The sequence below is a fragment of the Nerophis ophidion genome, linkage group LG01 (assembly GCF_033978795.1).
Source record: "Nerophis ophidion isolate RoL-2023_Sa linkage group LG01, RoL_Noph_v1.0, whole genome shotgun sequence".
Classification (NCBI taxonomy): Eukaryota; Metazoa; Chordata; class Actinopteri; order Syngnathiformes; family Syngnathidae; genus Nerophis; species Nerophis ophidion.
The window spans coordinates 34,766,240-34,785,435 of NC_084611.1; the positions used below are offsets into that span (position 1 = coordinate 34,766,240).

Sequence of the window (19,196 nt, forward strand, 5' to 3'; positions counted from 1 at the left end):
ATATTTACGTTGTTTGATCATTTTAAGCATATGCGTGTGACTATAAATTGTATAATTAGTCAATAAAATTGTTGTAAATATGCCTCTGCATAGCATTGTAAGCTTGTTAACATTAAAGGAAACCACACACCAGTATTTCCTTGTCTCCCACCGTGGTTGCAATGAAGCCAAGTGCTACATATGCTTCATCATATTGTGGTATGGCAAAAAAAAGCATGTTCCCCAACATCACACGCGCCCTCGGCATCCCACTGTGCAAACCCTCCCCCAATATTTGAAAAAGACTGCTTTAAAATGACAATATTAACATCAAGTGTGAAACAATGCTCAGTTTAGTGTCTTTTGACTTTTATTTTCTGAGAAGACGTGTTCTTCTCAGTGGACATGTTTACACCAGTTTGGAAAATTCTCAGAAAAGTGAACTAACAATTTAACTTTTAATGATGTAAATACGGGGCAGCACGGTGGAGGGGTTAGTGCGTCTCTCTCACAATACGAAGGTCCTGGGTTCGATCCTGCGCTCGGGATCTTTCTGTGTGGAGTTTGTATGTTCTACCTGTGACTGTCTGGGTTCCCTCCGGGTACTCCGGCTTCCTCCCACTTCCAAAGACATGCACCTGGGGATAGGTTGATTGGCAACACTAAATTGGCCCTAGTGTGGGAATGTGAGTGTGAATGTTGTCTGTCTATCTGTGTTGGCCCTGCGATGAGGTACTGACTTGTCCAGGGTGTACACCGCCTTCCGCCCGATTGTAGCTGAGATAGGCTCCAGCGCCCCCTGCAACCCCGAAGAGGATGAGCGGTAGAAGATGGATGGATGGATCATGTAAATACCTCACAAACTGATTTTTGTATCTTTCCTGGGTGGCGGTTTATGAGGTTTATTCCTCCAGGGTGCTGCCTTCTGCCGGAGTGCAGCTGGTTAGGCTCCAGACCCCCTGCAACATTGAGAGAGACAAGCTGTGGAAAACAAATGGATAGATTGAGGATTTATCAAGTTGCTTTTCAGTTTACCCCTATTTCCCGCTGTGTACAATTTTTTGGGGGGGGTGATTTCCCTCCGTGTGCTGTGACGTGACCGGCTGGCTTTGTGTCGCCTTGGAAACGCTCGCGACTAAAGTGGTGCGCTTTGCTTTGCAGAACGAAGACTTTTTTACCTCCGCCAAAGAGGTTATGTTTTAGTCAGGGTATGTTAGCAACATAGATCAAATAGCTATGGATATATTTTGATTTCCTTCAGTAAATGTCCAAAAACGATTCTTCTCATCTACTGGAAACCCATTTCACTTCCGCGCCCCCACCTTGTCAGCCCCGGTTGCGCTGCATCTGGGAGATGTAGTTTTTCCGGACTCGGCCAACGTTAAAATGCCAATAAAAATAACTACACACCAAGTTTTGGTTTGATGCCGTCACTGCATTATTGTGAAGACTTTGAAACTGCACTACCACGGTATCTACAATAAGTTAAAGTACCAATGATTGTCACACACACTAGGTGATGTGAAATTTGTCCTCTGCATTTGACCCATCCCCTTGTTCACCCCCTGGGAGGTGAGGGGAGCAGTGAGCAGCAGCGGTGCCACGCCCAGGTATCATTTTTGGTGATTTAACCTCAATTCCAACCCTTGATGTTGAGTGCCAGGCAGGGAGGTAATGGGTCCCATTTTTATAGTCTTTGGTATGACTCGGCCGGGTTTTGAATTCACGACCTACTGATCTCAGGGCAGACACTCTAACCACTAGGCCACTGAGTAGGTACATACCGTTACACCCCTAATATGTGCACATCCAAATATCTGTTTCAATGTTGAGTAGGGCTACAATGATATACTAATTCATTTATATTATATTTCTTTGATTAATAGTTTAATAAGTGTATCTAATAAAAATTAATTAAATCCGGAACACATGGATTGCCTGGAAATATGCGGATATACTTTAGCTTCCGCACGTCCACTGCAATTAAGCGCACATCAGAGCGGTAGTGTGTGGGTGCCGAGATCTGTGTGGCAGAAAAGAGCGGATGTTTATTCATTTTTTAAATTACTGCACACATTACAGCTACGGCTATCAATTTTTTGGGCAATCGAGTAATCTATCGATTAGTTTACCCCTCTTGATAACCTCTGTGTGTTTTTAGAAATAAGAGATTATTCGGCTTGCCATAACCATAAGTCTTTTTTTTTTAAATGAAACTCATCATCAACATTAAAATATAACTTTTAACATGTGCAATAGTAAAAATAAAAACTCTACGCTTGTTTGCCTGCACTCACACACCACCTGCTTTGATGTGCGCTCTATTGCATCAACCCTATATAAACTATGTTCACGCGGTCATAGTTTACATACGGCTGATGCAATAGATGATCCAATTAAAGTTCCGGGCACTTCATACATTCATTGAAAGATGAATTGAAGCAACAAAATATGAATCACATTTTTTTCTCCCTGATTGATTTAATCGATCATTTGTTGCAGCTCTAACAACGCATATGTTAAGTGTTATTTCAATGTTGATGATGTGTCTTTATTAGACAATATAAGAACTATGTTTATGGCAAGTAGAAATATCTTTACTTAAATGATTTTCTCTAAAATATTGCCGTGAATCTATTAAGTCTGTTTCATCCAATTACTTGATTAATCGAACAATCTGATCGATAGATTACTCGATTATTAAAATAATCAATAGCTGCAGCCCCAATGTTGAGTAGCTGTGTGAACATGAATACAGACACAGCCATGTCTTGTTTTCCTATGTTCTGTGTGAAATCCACAGGCAAAAGAATGGCGTTAAGTCTCTGATGCGCCAGTCTTGCAGACTCTGAGTATACAATCTTTTTTGAACTCTGTTCGCCAAAACCGCAGCACTTACTGCACACAAATAATAGCCGCTTTTACTATATATATAAAAGCCATTTTTTTCCCACTGTTTGGTCTGTATAAACAGGAACATTAAATGGGGGTAACTAATTTCTCGCAGTTTGCCCTCGTCCGTCTCAAAAGTGTAGATTCAGGAGTTATTTTTAGCATGTTCTATTCCGTGCAAGACTGTCTTAACTGCGTTCCGTCTCGTCCGCTGCCTAGAGTAACTCCTCGTTGCCCGAAAATCTTCGGAACTCGGACAAGCGGCGGAACGGACCTGACTTTTCTAACGACAACAAGAAGCGCAAAGTGGACGACAAGGACTCGAGCCACTATGTAAGAGAGGCTATCTGGTTGTACAACACACAGCCCAGTGGGGAATGGTGCTAATTGGTTGTTTATCTTTGCAGGATAGTGATGGGGAGAAAAGTGATGATAATTTAGTGGTGGATGTCTCAAATGAGGTCAGTATGTTTGCACTAATGGTGGGGATATGTGTGGTTCTTTTCATCTTCATCAAATGAAATGCATAAATTATACACAAGCATCGAGCTCGCCTGTGTTTGAGTGACGTTTATTACGACTCACGAGGGAATGTTCTTTGAATGCTAACAGGTTTATTACAGGAATTTTGCTCTCCGCTAATTAAGTATATGGATTATTATCTTATCTCTTGGGCAGGAACAAGCCTCGCCTCGCGGTACGCCCCTCCCCTCCCCAAGAGAGAATGGCCTGGATAAAGCACGCCTCCTCAAGAAGGACCCTTGCAGTCCTGCCTCTACTGCCTCATCTGCTAGCTCTTCCTCGCTCAAATCCAAAGAAATAGCTATGGTTCGATTTTGCTTCCTTTTGTGTTAGAGACAGATTGTTCACAGTATGTTTCTGATATTTATGTTTTGTCATAATGGCAGCGAGACAAAGCGGGGACACCTGGGCTCAAGTCAAGCACGCCTACGCCAAGAGGAGATTCCACCCCTGGTCCGAGCTCCACACCTGGTGTCCGGCCAAGCCTATCAAAAGCCCCGTCCATGGAGATCCCTCATCCTCCAAGTATGTCTCTTTTTAAAAAATATCAAGCCACATACAGAATAATTAAAGGATGCGGGAGGGATTTTCATGCAATAGTACACTAAAGATGATAAAACCAATCCAATCTACGTCAATATACACGAGGCATTGTTAATATGAATGCATTTTCCAAATATACAGTGGTTGGTATATGTGGGTTGTAATTATCTTTACCACCATGTGTTGAGGTAGATAACTTTACCACACTGCAAAAAGTAAGTGTTCAAAAACAAGAAAAAAATAAAGAAAAATTAATGGTATTTTTTTTTTTAACTAAGCAAAATTATCTGCCAATAGAACGAGAAAATTTGGCTTTGTCAAGACTTTCCAAAACAAATACAATTAGCTAACTTCAATGAACCCAAAAATACCTTTAAATAAGTATATTCTCACTAATAACAAGTGCACTTTTCTCGGTAGAAAAAACTATGAGACCTTTTTGCTCAGTGTGTTGAAAAATATTCTTAAATTAAGTAAATGCTAGTGCCATTATCTTGACATAATGATATGCGCTCGGCATTACATTTCTTGAAACCAACAAACTTACACTAAAAACTAATTTTTTCTTTTTAATGGAAAGGCAACAAGGCAACCGCTTGTTACTCTCGGGTTCTTCTAGCCGCTTTGGCAAGTCATATTGTCATTTTTCCGTCGATAACTTTGTTAATTAGTGCGCCCCCGGCCAAAACAATTTTTATTGTAATTTGAAGAATTAATCTAAATGTGCATGAACTATTTCTATTATAAATTGTTAGAAATGCCACATGTTAAATGTTTAAATATTAACTGTCAGTTTACGGTACAGTGCCAACTGTACTACTATATAAGTACGTATTTTCTCTTGTCTCATTGAAAATAAAACCGCAAAGTCCATTTGGCTGTCATCTGTTTTAAATATGAGTCAAAATTGTGTCAAAGTCATGATTTTTTTTTTCATGCTTGAAATAACAAATCATTACTTTAAAAAAGTAGTTTTGTAGTTGTGAGTGTTGATGACACAGCTTTGCAACAGTTGATATTCTAGTTTTAAGCATGTTTTACTCAATATAGGTCATAAAGTCTCAGCTACAAGCTGTAATATCTTACTGGGATAATTTAGGACCAAAAACCTTAAAACAAGTAGAACACTAACATAAAATCTGCTTCATGAGAAGAATGATCTTATCAGACAGAAAATTGAAAAAACTTAGATATTTAATCTTACTTAGATTTCAGTTTTTGCAGTGCACATCATTCACTGCAGAGATGGCGTCTGTAAAGCCAAAGTTTAGGTTGAAGTTTAAAGACAAAAGTCTATGCAGTGTGGCGGGTCCCACAGATTTGTAAAAACAAAGACATCTCTCCTAATAAATGCCTTACCCGTAGTAGACGCCCCATGTGGGCCGGCGACAGTGGACGTTCATTAATATTAGTGAGGAAAATGCTACCTAATTGCTTCATGCTGAAGGTTAAGGAATTCTATCACCACCTATCTAATGAATATTTATTGCGCTGTAGCTCCCCGCTGATTCAATCTAGAGTGACTCAATCGTGTCACATTACTTACTGTACAAGGGCATCTGGCCCTAAAAATAGCATCAGCTTTAAATTTCACAGCTCTGTCATCAAGCTTCAATGCTTTCTGTCCCGTTCTTTCACAGCAGCAGGTCTGAGGACGCCCCTGGCGGTCCCCGGTCCGTACCCGGGGGCATTTAGTATGTTGCCCCACGCGGCGGGGATGAACGGCGACCTCGCCGGAGCAGCCAGCGCCGCTGCCTATGCTGCGGGACTGCACAACATTTCTCCACAGATGAGCGTTGCTGCTGCGGCTGCCGTAGCCGCGTATGGCCGGTCCCCTATGGTGAGTAGGACACAACCACGTATATAATAATGATGCCTCAACATTAAGTACACCTGCACAATCAAGTTATAATGGTCAGTCTGCCTCATGTAATTCCTAAGTGCATTGTTTGCTTTAATAAACATCACCTGTCAAGTATGAAATGTTAAATAAAAGTTGGTGCATTTGATGAATGAATGAATGAATGAATTCTCAGAAGTAACGCCATTTGCTGTGGTAGATGTTTGTATGTGGCAGCTGTTTACTGTGGAGTTGAAAAAATAAATTGTGCGGCTGTATTCAGCTCTAGTATGATAACATATTCAGAACACCACTTGTTGGCACACATGGTGACTTTGACATCATGACTGCTCTTGCCACCGTTGCTCTCCTTTCTTTTCATCGAGTTTTTGATGAACACTTGCTGGGATGAACGTCGGCATACAGTGGGGACATGGTATAAATTGTCTAACCTGGAGCCACAATACACTTTAGGATATAAATGGCAAACTCCAGGAACACCGTGAAAAGGTTGGTTAATAAATAAGCTACAAAAAGGCCTAAGGCTACGATCGTCGGCCAGGAACAGCATCCACTTCTCACTCAAGGCGAACACAAGTATATCAAGAACTTCATTTACCAGAATCAGCTCACATAGAAAATATAGAAAAAGGCGCACAAACTAGGATCGGCAAAACTGCAGGAGCGTTCCAGTTGCTCTGCAACATTTTGCCTTTCGAAAACCAACAATACAGCCACTGAGCTCTGCCTCTACATGTCAGTGGTCATCCCAATAGCTACCTATTTCTGTGAAACGTGGACAAGGACCGCTAGCATTACCAACCTGCTGGATACTTTCCACTGCAGATGTCTCAGGACCATGTTGAGGAGTTCATGACAGGATCACTTCACCAACAAGGAGATGACGTGAAGGGCAGGGATGGCTCCTCTCTCTGACATGGTCTCTACCATGAGAATAAGAATGGCCAAAGGATAGACTAGGGCTGGGAGATATATCAATATACGTGATATATCATATATGCGATATATCGCGGGTTTGTCTCTGTGCGATATAGAAAATTACTATATCGTGATATTCGAGTATACGTTCTCACGCAGTTGCTTTTAGCTGCGGGCATTACACTACAGGCTCTTCCCACTCCTTCTTGTGTCTCCTTCTCACAGGCAGTAAGCGCACCTTCTTACACACGTCACATACTGTCACGTCATACATCATATACGTATACGCCCTCACGGAGCAGAGAAGTAGCTGACTGGGTAACGTTAGCTGTGATGCTAGTGAAGCCGTGCGATTGGTAATACGAGAGAAAGAAGGTGCTAATGAAGGAAGAATTAATTCCCAAGAAAAACAGCAGTGGGTCCATCGTCTGGCGGTGGTTCGGCTTCAAGCGGGAAGATGTCGAATAGACAACTTTAATTTGTCAAGTGTGCGGCACAAGCGTTTCTACCAAAAGTAGCATTACTGCTAATATGTAGCATCTTTTGATAAGTGACCAGCTAATAACTGTTTAATAAATGCAGTTTTGGTCTACTGACTTAATTGTGATTTCTTTCTCTGCATGAAAGTTTAAAATGAGCATATATTAATGCAGTATGAACAAGAATGTTTTAATGTAGACACATATAATCATCATACTGCTGTGGTTATATGTATCAAGTGTTAATTCAAGGCTAAGGCAAACTATCGCGATATCGTGTATCGCTATATAGCCTAAAAATATCGATATATTAAAAAAAGGCCAAAACTCTCAGCCCTAGGATAGACCAACAAGTGGGGCATTTGACCAGGTGTCAAAGGGTGGGAGGGGAAAAAACGAAGGAAGCCAAAGAAGATGTGGGGACACACGTTTCACAAAGACGTAACATAGATTGGGTTCAGCTGGCACAATGCAAGAAGAGTTGCAGAGGATCTGACTAACCGAAAGGAACTCGTCACACAAAGTTCCAATAAGGAGGAGCTAAGTCTAATAAGTATCACCTCACTGGCCACATCAGGTGCACTTCCGCAATCTAATTAGACAGAAAAAAAATATTTTAAAACTGGACCACATCATATTGAGAGTTTGTATTTGTAAAACACATGAATAGTGTTTAAATTGTCCAGGTTTGCCCAATATTATGGCAGGTGTTTGGAAATTAATTACACAGCTTCACTTCTCTGTGCTGTTTGAAAGTATTTGTCCAGTGAGGAGGAGGAGGAGGAGGAGGAGGAGGAGGAGGGTTGCAGTGCATTATTGAACGAGCTCATCAGTCATGGCTGTATTTGCATAGTGTTCATTACACTGTTTAAATAGGTTCAGGCAAGTAGCGGGTGAGTCTGAGCAACAGTTTGCCGATACTCCGCTTTGTGTACTCAGCAGCTGTATGTGTGTCAGGTTGGGGGGGTGTACTGTCAGCTTAGCCCCTGTGTGTTTACCAACTCTTACACTTGTCAGTCATTTTCAGATTACGTGTGCTTTCCCCAGCTTTGTTTGCTTTGCATTTAGGAGCGTTAATGCACAAGTGTTGTCTTTCTTTGCCACTACCTGTGTGTGTGTTTGCACTGTGCTCACAAAGTCTCTCTCTTTTTCATCAAGGTCGGCTTTGATCCTCACCCTCACATGAGAGTTCCTGGAATGCCTCCCAGTCTTACTGGAATCCCCGGTGGCAAGCCGTAAGTGTGTTTGCACCGACTTGCTTGTTTGATTAGCATTGACATATGAGATCTTTGAATAGATATCATAAATGATTAAAAAAAAAACACTCACAACTTCCTTTTCTACATGTTCCCTCCCTTTAGTGCCTATTCCTTCCATGTGGCAGCAGACGGACAAATGCAGCCGGTGCCCTTTCCCCCAGATGCGCTAGTAGGGCCCGGTATCCCTCGCCACGCCCGCCAGATAAACACGCTCAACCACGGGGAGGTGGTATGCGCCGTAACCATCAGTAACCCCACGAGGCATGTTTACACCGGAGGGAAGGGCTGTGTCAAGGTGTGGGACATCAGTCACCCCGGCAACAAGAGCCCCGTGTCGCAGCTCGACTGCTTAGTGAGTGAAGTTTGCTCCACGTTTATCATTGTGCCTAATGTCAACAGACATTTATATCACAAATTTCACTTTCTAGAACCGAGACAACTACATCCGCTCGTGTCGCCTCCTCCCTGATGGCCGCACGCTGATTGTGGGTGGCGAGGCCAGCACGCTGTCCATCTGGGACCTGGCCACGCCCACCCCTAGAATTAAGGCAGAGTTAACGTCATCAGCGCCGGCGTGCTACGCCCTGGCCATTAGCCCCGACTCCAAGGTCTGCTTCTCGTGCTGCAGCGACGGAAACATTGCAGTGTGGGATTTACACAACCAGACACTGGTTAGGTAAGACAACACCTATACCTTTAACTCCATTTTCATATGTTTTGGTACAAAATGCAGTTTTTTAAGAGGTGAGACTTGCTCCCTCGTCCACAGTTGTAGATCATACTAATAGTCCATCTATCCATCCATTTCCTACCGCTTATTCCCTTTGGGGTCACGGGGGGCGCTGGTGCCTATCTCAGCTGCAATTGGGCGGAAGGCGGTTTACACCCTGGACAAGTCGGCACCTCTTCGCAGGGTCAACACAGATAGACAGACAACATTCACACACTAGGGCCAATTTAGTGTTACCAATCAACCTATCTCCAGGTGCATTTCTTTGGAAGTGGGAGAAAGCCGGAGTACCCGGAGGGAACCCGCGCATTCACAGGGAGGACATGCAACCTCCACACAGAAAGATCCCGAGCCCGGGTTTGAACCCCAGACTATTCAGGACCTTTGTATTGTGAGGCAGACGCACTAACCCCTCTTCCACCGTGAAGCCCCATACTAATAGTCTACCACTATAATTGTTTGTATGTTATTGTGTACATTATTGTATGTGTAAAAGTATTGTCAATTTAACAAGGGAATATTTCCAGTACATTTGTTGCACGTCAGGTCACACCAGGTTGCAGACTTGGCACAGGCTCAACCACATGGTATGCAAACAGGTGAATTCATAGTGGAGTGCCTCAAGGTAATGTTGCAGTCTTCCTTGCCAGCAAAGTAAATATGCCTGATAAAAAGCTCTCAAAATGTAAGGCCCCACTGTTCAAAATGCGCCAATTTAAATTGGATATGCCAAATACATGTTGCTGATTTAGCATTAGCAATTTTAACACCTTCAGATTGTGATAATCAAAACTACAACGAAGATGCATGTTACAATCAAACAACTGGTGTGGTGAAAGTACAATACATACTGTATAAACACTTTGTAGGACTCATTAAACGACAAGACTGGCTCTTTCAACTTATTGACAAAGACTACTTCCTAACTACAGCAATACACTGAGATCAAACTGTAAACCAACATTTAATATAGGGCTGTGAATCTTTGGGCACCACACGATTTGATTCGTGGGGGTAACAATTCAATTTAGAATGGATTCTCAATTCAAAATCAGTACTTTTTTCAAAACATTAGGTTCCAATTCTATGATTTAATTACATTCCTCCATAAAATAAATAAACAGCTTTAATAAATATTTGTTATATAAAAGAAAACTAGTTTTGTTTAATAACATTTTACCCAAACATTTAATAAAATGGCTGGACAAGAAAGATTAAAACAAGAAAAGAAAAGAAAAAGATTTTGTTTTAATCGATGAAGAATTGTTACAAGTTAGAATTCATATGAATGTCGATTTTTTATTTTTTTTTCACATCCCTAATTTACTACCACATCACGATGAATTAATTTCACTCCCATTGCTTTTTTCTATGGTCAAACTGTGGTATTAGCAACACTATGGGTGAGTGTGAATGTTGTTTGTCTATCTGTGTTGGCCCTGTGATGAGGTGGCCCCGCCTTCCGCCTGATTGTAGCTGAGATAGGCTCCAGCATCCCCCGCAATCCGAAAGGGAATAAGTGGTAGGAAATGGATGGATGGATTGAAGAACACACACAAAAGTTTGTACCGTTGAGTTTCAGTATCAATTCTCATGTTGCAGTCTCTATCTGTAGACTACCATATTTTTCGGACTATAAGTCGCTGTTTTTTTCATAGTTTGGCCAGGGGTGCGACTTATACTCAGGAGCGAATTTTGTGTGAAATTATTAACACATTACTGTAAAATATCAAATAATATTATTTAGCTCATTCACGTAAGAGACTAGACGTATAAGATTTCATGGGATTTATCGATTAGGAGTGACAGATTGTTTGGTAAACGTATAGCATGTTCTATATGTTATAATTATTTGAATGACTCTTACCATAATATGTTCCGTTAACATACCAGGCACCTTCTCAGTTGGTTATTTATGCGTCATATAACATACACTTATTCAGCCTGTTGTTCACTATTTTTTATTTATTTTAAATTGCCTTTCAAATGTCTATTCTCGGTGTTGGGTTTTATCAAATAAATTTCCCCCAAAAATACGACTTATACTCCGAAAAATACGGTAGTCTGTTATCAAATATTTGTTCCACACTATTTACTAAATGTAAATGTGACACAATGTTAACCAAGCTAGTTGTGACCCAACACGTTTGCATACAACACAAAAGTGGTATGTTTCCCCTGTGTTGATTTAACTTCCCCGTGTGTGCGCATGTGTACATGTGTTCCCCTGCAGGCAGTTCCAGGGCCACACAGATGGAGCCAGCTGTATTGACATTTCCAACGATGGCACCAAGCTGTGGACCGGAGGCCTGGATAACACCGTGCGGTCCTGGGATCTGAGGGAGGGACGTCAGCTGCAGCAGCACGACTTCACCTCGCAGGTGTGTGTTTGTGTGTGTGCGCTCGCTTTTCTTAAGCCCTGCTTGGTTGTCCCTCAGAAGTGGATAGTAACCTGCTCAGTGGCCTAGTAGTTAGTGTCCGCTCTGAGATCGGTAGGTCTTATAAAAATGGGACCCATTACCTCCCTGCTTGGCACTCAGTTGGAATTGGGGGTTAAATCACCAAAATGATTCCCGGGCGCGGCCACCGCTGCTGCTCACTGCTCCCCTGTGGGTATGGGTCAAATGCAGAGGATAATTTCTCTGCACCTAGCGTGTGTGTGTGTGAGACAATCATTGGCACTTTAACTTCATTGTAATTTCTCCCTTCGTTCTCCAGATTTTCTCCCTGGGCTACTGTCCGACAGGAGAGTGGCTGGCTGTGGGCATGGAGAGCAGCAACGTGGAGGTCCTTCACGTGACCAAGCCTGACAAATACCAGTTGCATCTTCACGAGAGCTGCGTGCTCTCCCTGCAGTTTGCTTATTGCGGTAAGCAGCCGTTTGTTTCCCCTCTGCCCTTATAGCCGCTTCACCGCATGGCAGCCGTTATTCCGCTTTTTTTATTAGCCTGTTAAAACATTAACACTAGATGGCTGTCATCTTTTTCTATATCAACAACCAAGGCTTGTGTAAGTTATGCCTTGAGCAAAGACTTGACATTAACTGGTCGTTTTTCTGTACCGTCATGTGATGCATGCAAAATCTTGTGGCTAAAGGAGCTATTAAACTCTCATGCATTTCTTGACACTTTGGTTATGTTACAATTTGCCTTAAAGTGCAAATTTTATATGTATTTATAAATAATTTTTTTGCAGGTAAATGGTTTGTGAGCACCGGGAAGGATAACTTACTAAACGCATGGAGAACTCCTTATGGCGCCAGCATATTCCAGGTTGGTACAGGATTGCTGTTAAAATATGTCAGACTGTCAACAGTTGAATTATCATCACAGTTTTGCCACATTGTGCTTTGAAGTTTGTGGACTCACTCTATCGCAGATATTTGAAAAAATATTTTGCATATTTTTTGACCCAAATTAAGCATTTTAAGCACAAAAATGGTGACATGAAAAAAAAAAAAAATTCTATATTAGTATTGGGAACTAGATGAGACCAAACCAATCAGAGAACAAATGTTTAGTATTAGGACCATTGACCACAGCCTCAAGGAGCATTCAGCCCCACTTTTATGAGTGTAAACTGTAAAGATGACTAAGTGGGTGTTATTTTATGTGTAGAGAGCTCCATGATGTTAAATAAATGTATTAAGGGCCAAGCTATGAAGATATTTGATTTATAATTAATAATTTCTGGCCAGGCACAAAACTAATTAATCGTGAGACACAAGGGATTACTGTAACATCTATTGTCTTTTTCTATAATATAATTTTTGTAAAAATGTGTAATGCACATTCTCTATAAACATTTTGTGTAGACCAGATTTTGGCCATCAGCTAATTTCTATCAGTAGTTCTAAGGATATACATTATTTACTTTTGAACCACTACTAGTACCAACTAGGTACTTTTGAAACGGTGCCAGTACTTATTCGGTGTTCGAACAGGTACTTAAAAATTGTAAAGCATTCACATTTTTGTAAAAAACAAAACACATTGATTTTTTTTATTTTTACAGAAAGTTGTGACATTGAAGTGGAACAGGCTAGTAATTTAAAAGTTTAGTAATATACATAGAATGATTACTAAGAGGGGTTAGTAGACGATATACGATACAAATTATACATGTTGGTCTGCATTTTTATCACACATAGCTATTTGACCGCGACAAGCAAATAAACGTGTCCTCAACAAATTGTAGCATTCTCGCTAGCGGCTCACATCCCTCCACAGTGCAAGATCCCTTCTAAAAACTGAGATACGCTCTCGCGTCACATAGCTCGCGTATGCATCGGCGTCTTGCTCCTTCTTCTGCGTACCCTCCTGCAGACCCTGACGTGCACCTTCCAAATATCCTAGCTTCGCGTCAGCCGTGACGCAGACTGCAGAGCTGGGATTTTGGAGGGCATTGTGTATGTAATCCATCTCACTTGGGATGGTCTCCTGCTGGCACTATTATGTTAGATCTACTATGGACTGGACTCTCACGATTATGTTAGATCCACTATGGACTGGAGTTTCACAATATTATGTTAGACCCACTCGCCATCCATTGCTTTCGGTCTCCCCTGGAGTGAGTTTTTACTTGCCCTTATGTGGGCTCTGTACTGCGGATGTCATTGTGGCTTGTGCAGCCCTTTGAGACACTTGTGATTTAGGGCTTTATAAATAAACATTGATTGATTGATTAATACACAGTAGTACAGGTGTAACAACAACATTATTATCTGTCACTCTTTAACTCCTTGCGCAGATCTGCATGTTAATTTTATATATGTATGTATGTGTATATAAATACATATATATATATATATATATATATATATATATATATATGTGTGTATGTATATGTGTTTATATATTGTGTATACATATATATATGTATGTATGTATGAATAAATATAGCAAAACCGCTACAATATACACCCCCCCGCTACCACCAAACCCTGCCCCACCCAACCATGCCCAATTCAACCCCAAACCCCCCCATCTCCCAAAATCGGAGGTCTCAGGGTTGGCAAGTATGATTGTAGCGTCCCGGAAGAGTTAGTGTTGCAAGGGGTTTTTGGTATTTGTTCTGTGGTGTTTATGTTGTGTTCTCCCGAAATGTGTTTTTCATTATTGTTTGGTGTGGCTTCACAGTGTGGCGCATATTTGTAACAGTGTTAAAGTTGTTTATACAGCCACCCTCAGTGTGACATGTAGGGCTGTTGACCAAGTATGTTTGCATTCACTTGTGTGTGTGAAAAGCCGTAAAAATTATGTTATTGGGCCAGCACGCAAAGGCAGTGCCTTTAAGGTTTACTGTACTTCTCCCTACGTCCGTGTACCATTCCGTACAGCCGCGTTTTAAAAAGTCATAAATTTTACTTTTTGAAAGCAATACCAATAATTTCTGATATTACATTCTAAAGCATTTATGGGCCGATGATAGAGGCAGCCCGATATTATCGGACATCTCTGGTACCCGCTCCTACTTAAAACCCTGACTTGACACCAGCTGACATACACTCCTACTCCAATATGTCCCATTTGTCCCAATGTTTCTCTGACCTGATATGTCTTTTCTCCTCTTTCCACAGTCGAAAGAATCCTCCTCTGTCCTCAGCTGTGACATATCCGTGGATGACAAATACATTGTCACTGGTTCCGGGGACAAGAAGGCCACTGTGTACGAGGTCATCTACTAATGTGGAGTGAAAGCGATTATTTTCCTCTTCCAGAAACGAAGGGGGAAAAAAAGTGTTTCTTTGTACGGAGCTTGAAATCACGGACAAAAGTCACCTTCATAAACTGGAGGAAGGCGGGCGTTACTGGAAGCGGCGGGAACGTGCTGCTGAGGACTGTTCTGGGATCAGCTGTGCTGCATTGATGACGATCATTACTAAAGCGGGACCAGCTCTTGTATCTTAAACACTGAAGTTCCGGAAGGGTGAAAATGTGGACGGAAGATGCGAAATGTGGATGGAAGCCAAGAATAACGTTGGCCCAACTCCTTGTCTTTTGACCTTGGAACCAAACGGGCGCACAGTGTGACGTCTCACTGCGAGTCCAGATCGATTCATTCCTGCCATTTTGTCCAAACTTTAAACATCTCATCTCGTTCGCCCACAAAACCGTTAGAAAGCAACAAAAGACCAAAGTTTATGGCTGCAGAAAGTCATTATTGTGCAAGTCTCATTTCCTCTCCAGGTCCTTGATCTGCCATCACAAAATTAAATGAGTCCATTTTTCTAGATTTTTTTTTCCCATGGACTGCTGTCACCACACAGTATTGCTCAACAGCAATTTAGTCCAAACTGAATCAACAGCGCCTCTGCTGGTCGCAGCCAAGTACTACACTTCATTAGCCGCCATTAATTAGCGGTTGATTATACCTATTGGATTCATGTGTTCATTTTCTTACACAAATGACCTCTTGATATAAGCTAGACCTGAAAACAAGTTGATAACGGAAGCACAATTCCAAAATTGTCCAACCAATACTAAACGACAAAATGCTCTGAGATGGTCGTCAAGAATGTTTTCCCTCTCCACATAAAAATCCATGGAAGTCTACAACCTTCTGTTCATAATTCCTCGTATTCAGCGAACAAAAAGCATTATGTGCCCATGAATGACAAGCATCAGTGTTGTTCAATCGCAATAATTCCACACTTTTTTTTTTTTTAAACTTATTTTTGTCCGTTGAATGTTTGTAAAAATGTATATATGTCTTTTTTTTTTCTTTTTCTTACAGGACATTCTTTAGAAAAAGCTTTTTTTTGTACATCTTTTACATGGAAATCAAAATGTGGACCAAGAGAAGCTAAATGGTATTAATAACAGCTAATCTGAAAGTTTAGATAATAATAAATGGTGTTTTTTATATATATATATATTATAATTGTGTCTTTGATTTTTGTGGTTCCCTAAAGAGTAATAATACTTAACAAGTAATACCTCAAAAGTACCACTATTACTACTAACAGGGGTGGGACCTAGTCATTGTTTTGCAAGTCATAAGTAAGTGTCAAGTCTTTGCCCATTTGGATTTGAGCATCGAAAGCCACTTACTGATCCAGCAGGAACAGAGACAAGGTATCATTGATCTGAAATCTCTCATCTTTGAGATCACGCCAGCTATGTTGATCCTTGACTGTCATCTTCTCCGGGTAGCCTCCCTTTTTTTGTTGTTGTTTTTTTCCGTTTTTGCCACGAAAAACTTTTCATTTCTTTGGTTGTTTTGTAGCTTCTGCCATGATAGCAATAATTGCATAAGGCGTTCTTCTTTTTCTTCTTTCAATTTTCTGGCAGCACGCAGGCGTTCGGATCGACTTACGTTTTTTTTAACAAATGAGGAAAGGCGGAGTGACGTATACTATTAACCCCAAGTCCACCCGTTTGTAATTTGTTGTGAGGCAGGGTTCCTGCCACCCTCCTCATAGGTGCTAAGTGAGAGCGATACGAACCCCCTCAGGCCACGACACAGGTGTCATTCAACTAGTTGCAAGTCTGTGCGTCATCCCCAAAAGTTATGAAAATATTTCATGAAGGTTGAAAAGTTACTTAGTGCTGCTTTAATAGGGTGCTGTCATTTGATCTAGAATAAGTCATAGAAAATAAATCAATTAAAACACGGCGCTCAAATAATATTCTCGTATTTGAAAACCCTACAAATAAGTTAAAGTTAAAGTACCAATGATAGTCACACACACTAGGTGTGGCGGAATTTTTTTTTGCATTTGACCCATCCCCCTTGATCACCCCCTGGGAGGTGAGTGGAGCAGTGAGCAGCAGCGGTGGCCGTGCCCGGGAATCATTTTTGTGGATTTAACCCCCAATTCCAACCCTTGATGCTGACTGCCAAGCAGGGAGGTAATGGCTCCCATTTTTATAGTCTTTGGTATGACTCGGCCGGGGTTTGAACTCACACCCTTACGATCTCAGGGCGGACACGCTAACCACTTGTTATAATACATATTTATTAAAGGCCTACTGAAATGAGATTTTCCTATTTAATCGGGGATAGCAGGTCCATTCTATGTGTCATACTTGATCATTTCGCGATATTGCCATATTTTTGCTGAAAGGATTTAGTAGAAAACATTGACGATAAAGTTTGCAACTTTTGATAGCTAATAAATAAGCCTTGCCTTTTACCGGAAGTAGCAGACGATGTGCGCTTGACGTCACGGGCAATAGGGCTCCTCACATCCTCACATTGTTTACAATCATAGCCAGCAGCAGCTAGAGCTATTTGGACCGAGAAAGCGGCAATTTCCCCATTAATTTGAGCGAGGATGAAAGATTCATGGATGAGGAAATTTAGAGTGAAGAACTAGAAAAGTTAAAAAAAAAAAAAAAAAGGCGATTGCAGTTGGAGCGATTTAGATGTTATTAGACACATTTACTAGGATAATTATGGAAAATCCCTTATCTGCCTATTGTGTTGCTAGTGTTTTAGTGAGATTAAATAGTACCTGAAAGTCGGAGGGGTGTGGCCACGGGTGTGTTGACGCCAGAGTCTCTGAGGGAAGTCACGCAGCTGCAGCAGGACGGAAGCTCCGCTGATGTCTCCGGTAAGAGGCGACTTATTACCACAATTTTCTCACCGAAAACTGCCGTTTGACATGTGGTCGGGATCCATGTTCGCTTGACCGCTCTGATCCATAGTAAAGCTTCATCTTCGGGAATTTTAAACAATGAAACACCGGCTGTGTTTTTGTGACTAAAGGCTAAAAGCTTCCCACCTCCATCTTTCTACTTTGACTTCTCCATTATTAATTGAACAAATTGCAGGAGATTCAGCAACACAGATGTCCAGAATACTGTCTAATTATGCGATTAAAGCAGACTACTCATTGCTTGGATCGGGCTGGATAATAATGTCCGCCACAACCCGAGACGTCATACACACGCGTAATCATAACGCAAAGTTTTCAACACGACAGTTCGCGGGAAATTTAAAATTGCAATTTAGTAAACTAAAAAGGCCGTATTGGCATGTGTTGCAATGTTAATATTTCATCATTGATATATAAACTATCAAACTGTGTGGTCGGTAGTAGTGGGTTTCAGTAGGCCTTTAAATGTATTATAGTTGATAATGTATTAAAAATAGAAAATTATTCCCGATTACCAACATTTTTTCATTTAGAGCTGGGGTATGAAACATACGGCCCGCAGGTTTTATCCGTATGAGTTTGCAAAGTATAAAAATGAGCCGAAATTTTTGTATGAAAGAAACTGCTGTTCTAAACACACCAGATGTCGCAATATCAATTCTTTGTATCTATGTAGATGATGCTACATATGTAAAAATAAACAAAATAAACTACATGTTAGTGCACCAGTGGAGGAAAATGAGCAAACTACATAAATAACATCCTGTAGTTTGATTTTTATATTATTTTAAAATCTTGATGGATTGAAAATGAACACCAATAAGTTGACTGATGAACATTATCACATCATTTATTCAGAAAGTATAAATAACAACAAATAAAAATAGAATACTATTAACCGCAACGTGTAAGTGCAAATAACACCCAACAACATTATGCTTTGTATAATGTGCTTGTGCCCCTCACGACCCCGAAAGGGAATAAGCGGTAGAAAATGGATGAATGGATAATGTGCTTGTTGTATTTTTCAAACAAAGAAAACAATCTGAAGTTGTCTTTATTTTTAAGTTATTGTGCCGTGATTTTACCAGTCCGACACACTAGGGAGTACATTTTTCTCCATGTGGCCCCTGATTTAAAATGAGTTTGACAACCCTGATTTAGAGCATTTTTCACTCATTTTACTTACTTTACTACAATTATGGGGGACGGCGTGGCGCGGTTTGGAGAGTGGCGGTGCCGGCAACTCTGAGGATTCCCGGGTCGATCCCCACCTTCTACCAACCTCGTCACGTCCGTCGTGTCCTTGAGCAAGAAACTTCACCCTTGCTCCTGATAGGTGGTGGTTTGGGCCTTGCATAGCAGCTCCCGCCATCAGTGTGTGAACGTGCGTGTGAATGTGTGTGTGAAT

The 19,196-nt window shown here is 41.1% G+C and overlaps 1 protein-coding gene across 2 annotated transcripts in view; it reads left to right on the forward strand.

Annotated features, from left to right (window-relative positions):
* Positions 1-16,055, forward strand: part of LOC133553264 (transducin-like enhancer protein 1) — a 53,121-nt gene extending 37,066 nt beyond the window's left edge. The window contains exons 9-20 of one of the 2 annotated variants that reach the window (XM_061901282.1): positions 3,091-3,204; positions 3,279-3,332; positions 3,550-3,699; positions 3,780-3,918; positions 5,577-5,776; positions 8,353-8,429; positions 8,556-8,805; positions 8,882-9,129; positions 11,417-11,564; positions 11,902-12,052; positions 12,379-12,455; positions 14,762-16,055. In XM_061901282.1, coding sequence (XP_061757266.1) covers positions 3,091-3,204; positions 3,279-3,332; positions 3,550-3,699; positions 3,780-3,918; positions 5,577-5,776; positions 8,353-8,429; positions 8,556-8,805; positions 8,882-9,129; positions 11,417-11,564; positions 11,902-12,052; positions 12,379-12,455; positions 14,762-14,869 — 1,716 coding nt within the window. In that variant the 3' untranslated portion in view covers positions 14,870-16,055. The remainder of the gene's footprint in view (positions 1-3,090; positions 3,205-3,278; positions 3,333-3,549; positions 3,700-3,779; positions 3,919-5,576; positions 5,777-8,352; positions 8,430-8,555; positions 8,806-8,881; positions 9,130-11,416; positions 11,565-11,901; positions 12,053-12,378; positions 12,456-14,761) is intronic. The other variant, XM_061901291.1, reaches the window with a different exon arrangement.
* The last annotated feature ends 3,141 nt before the right edge of the window (positions 16,056-19,196 follow it).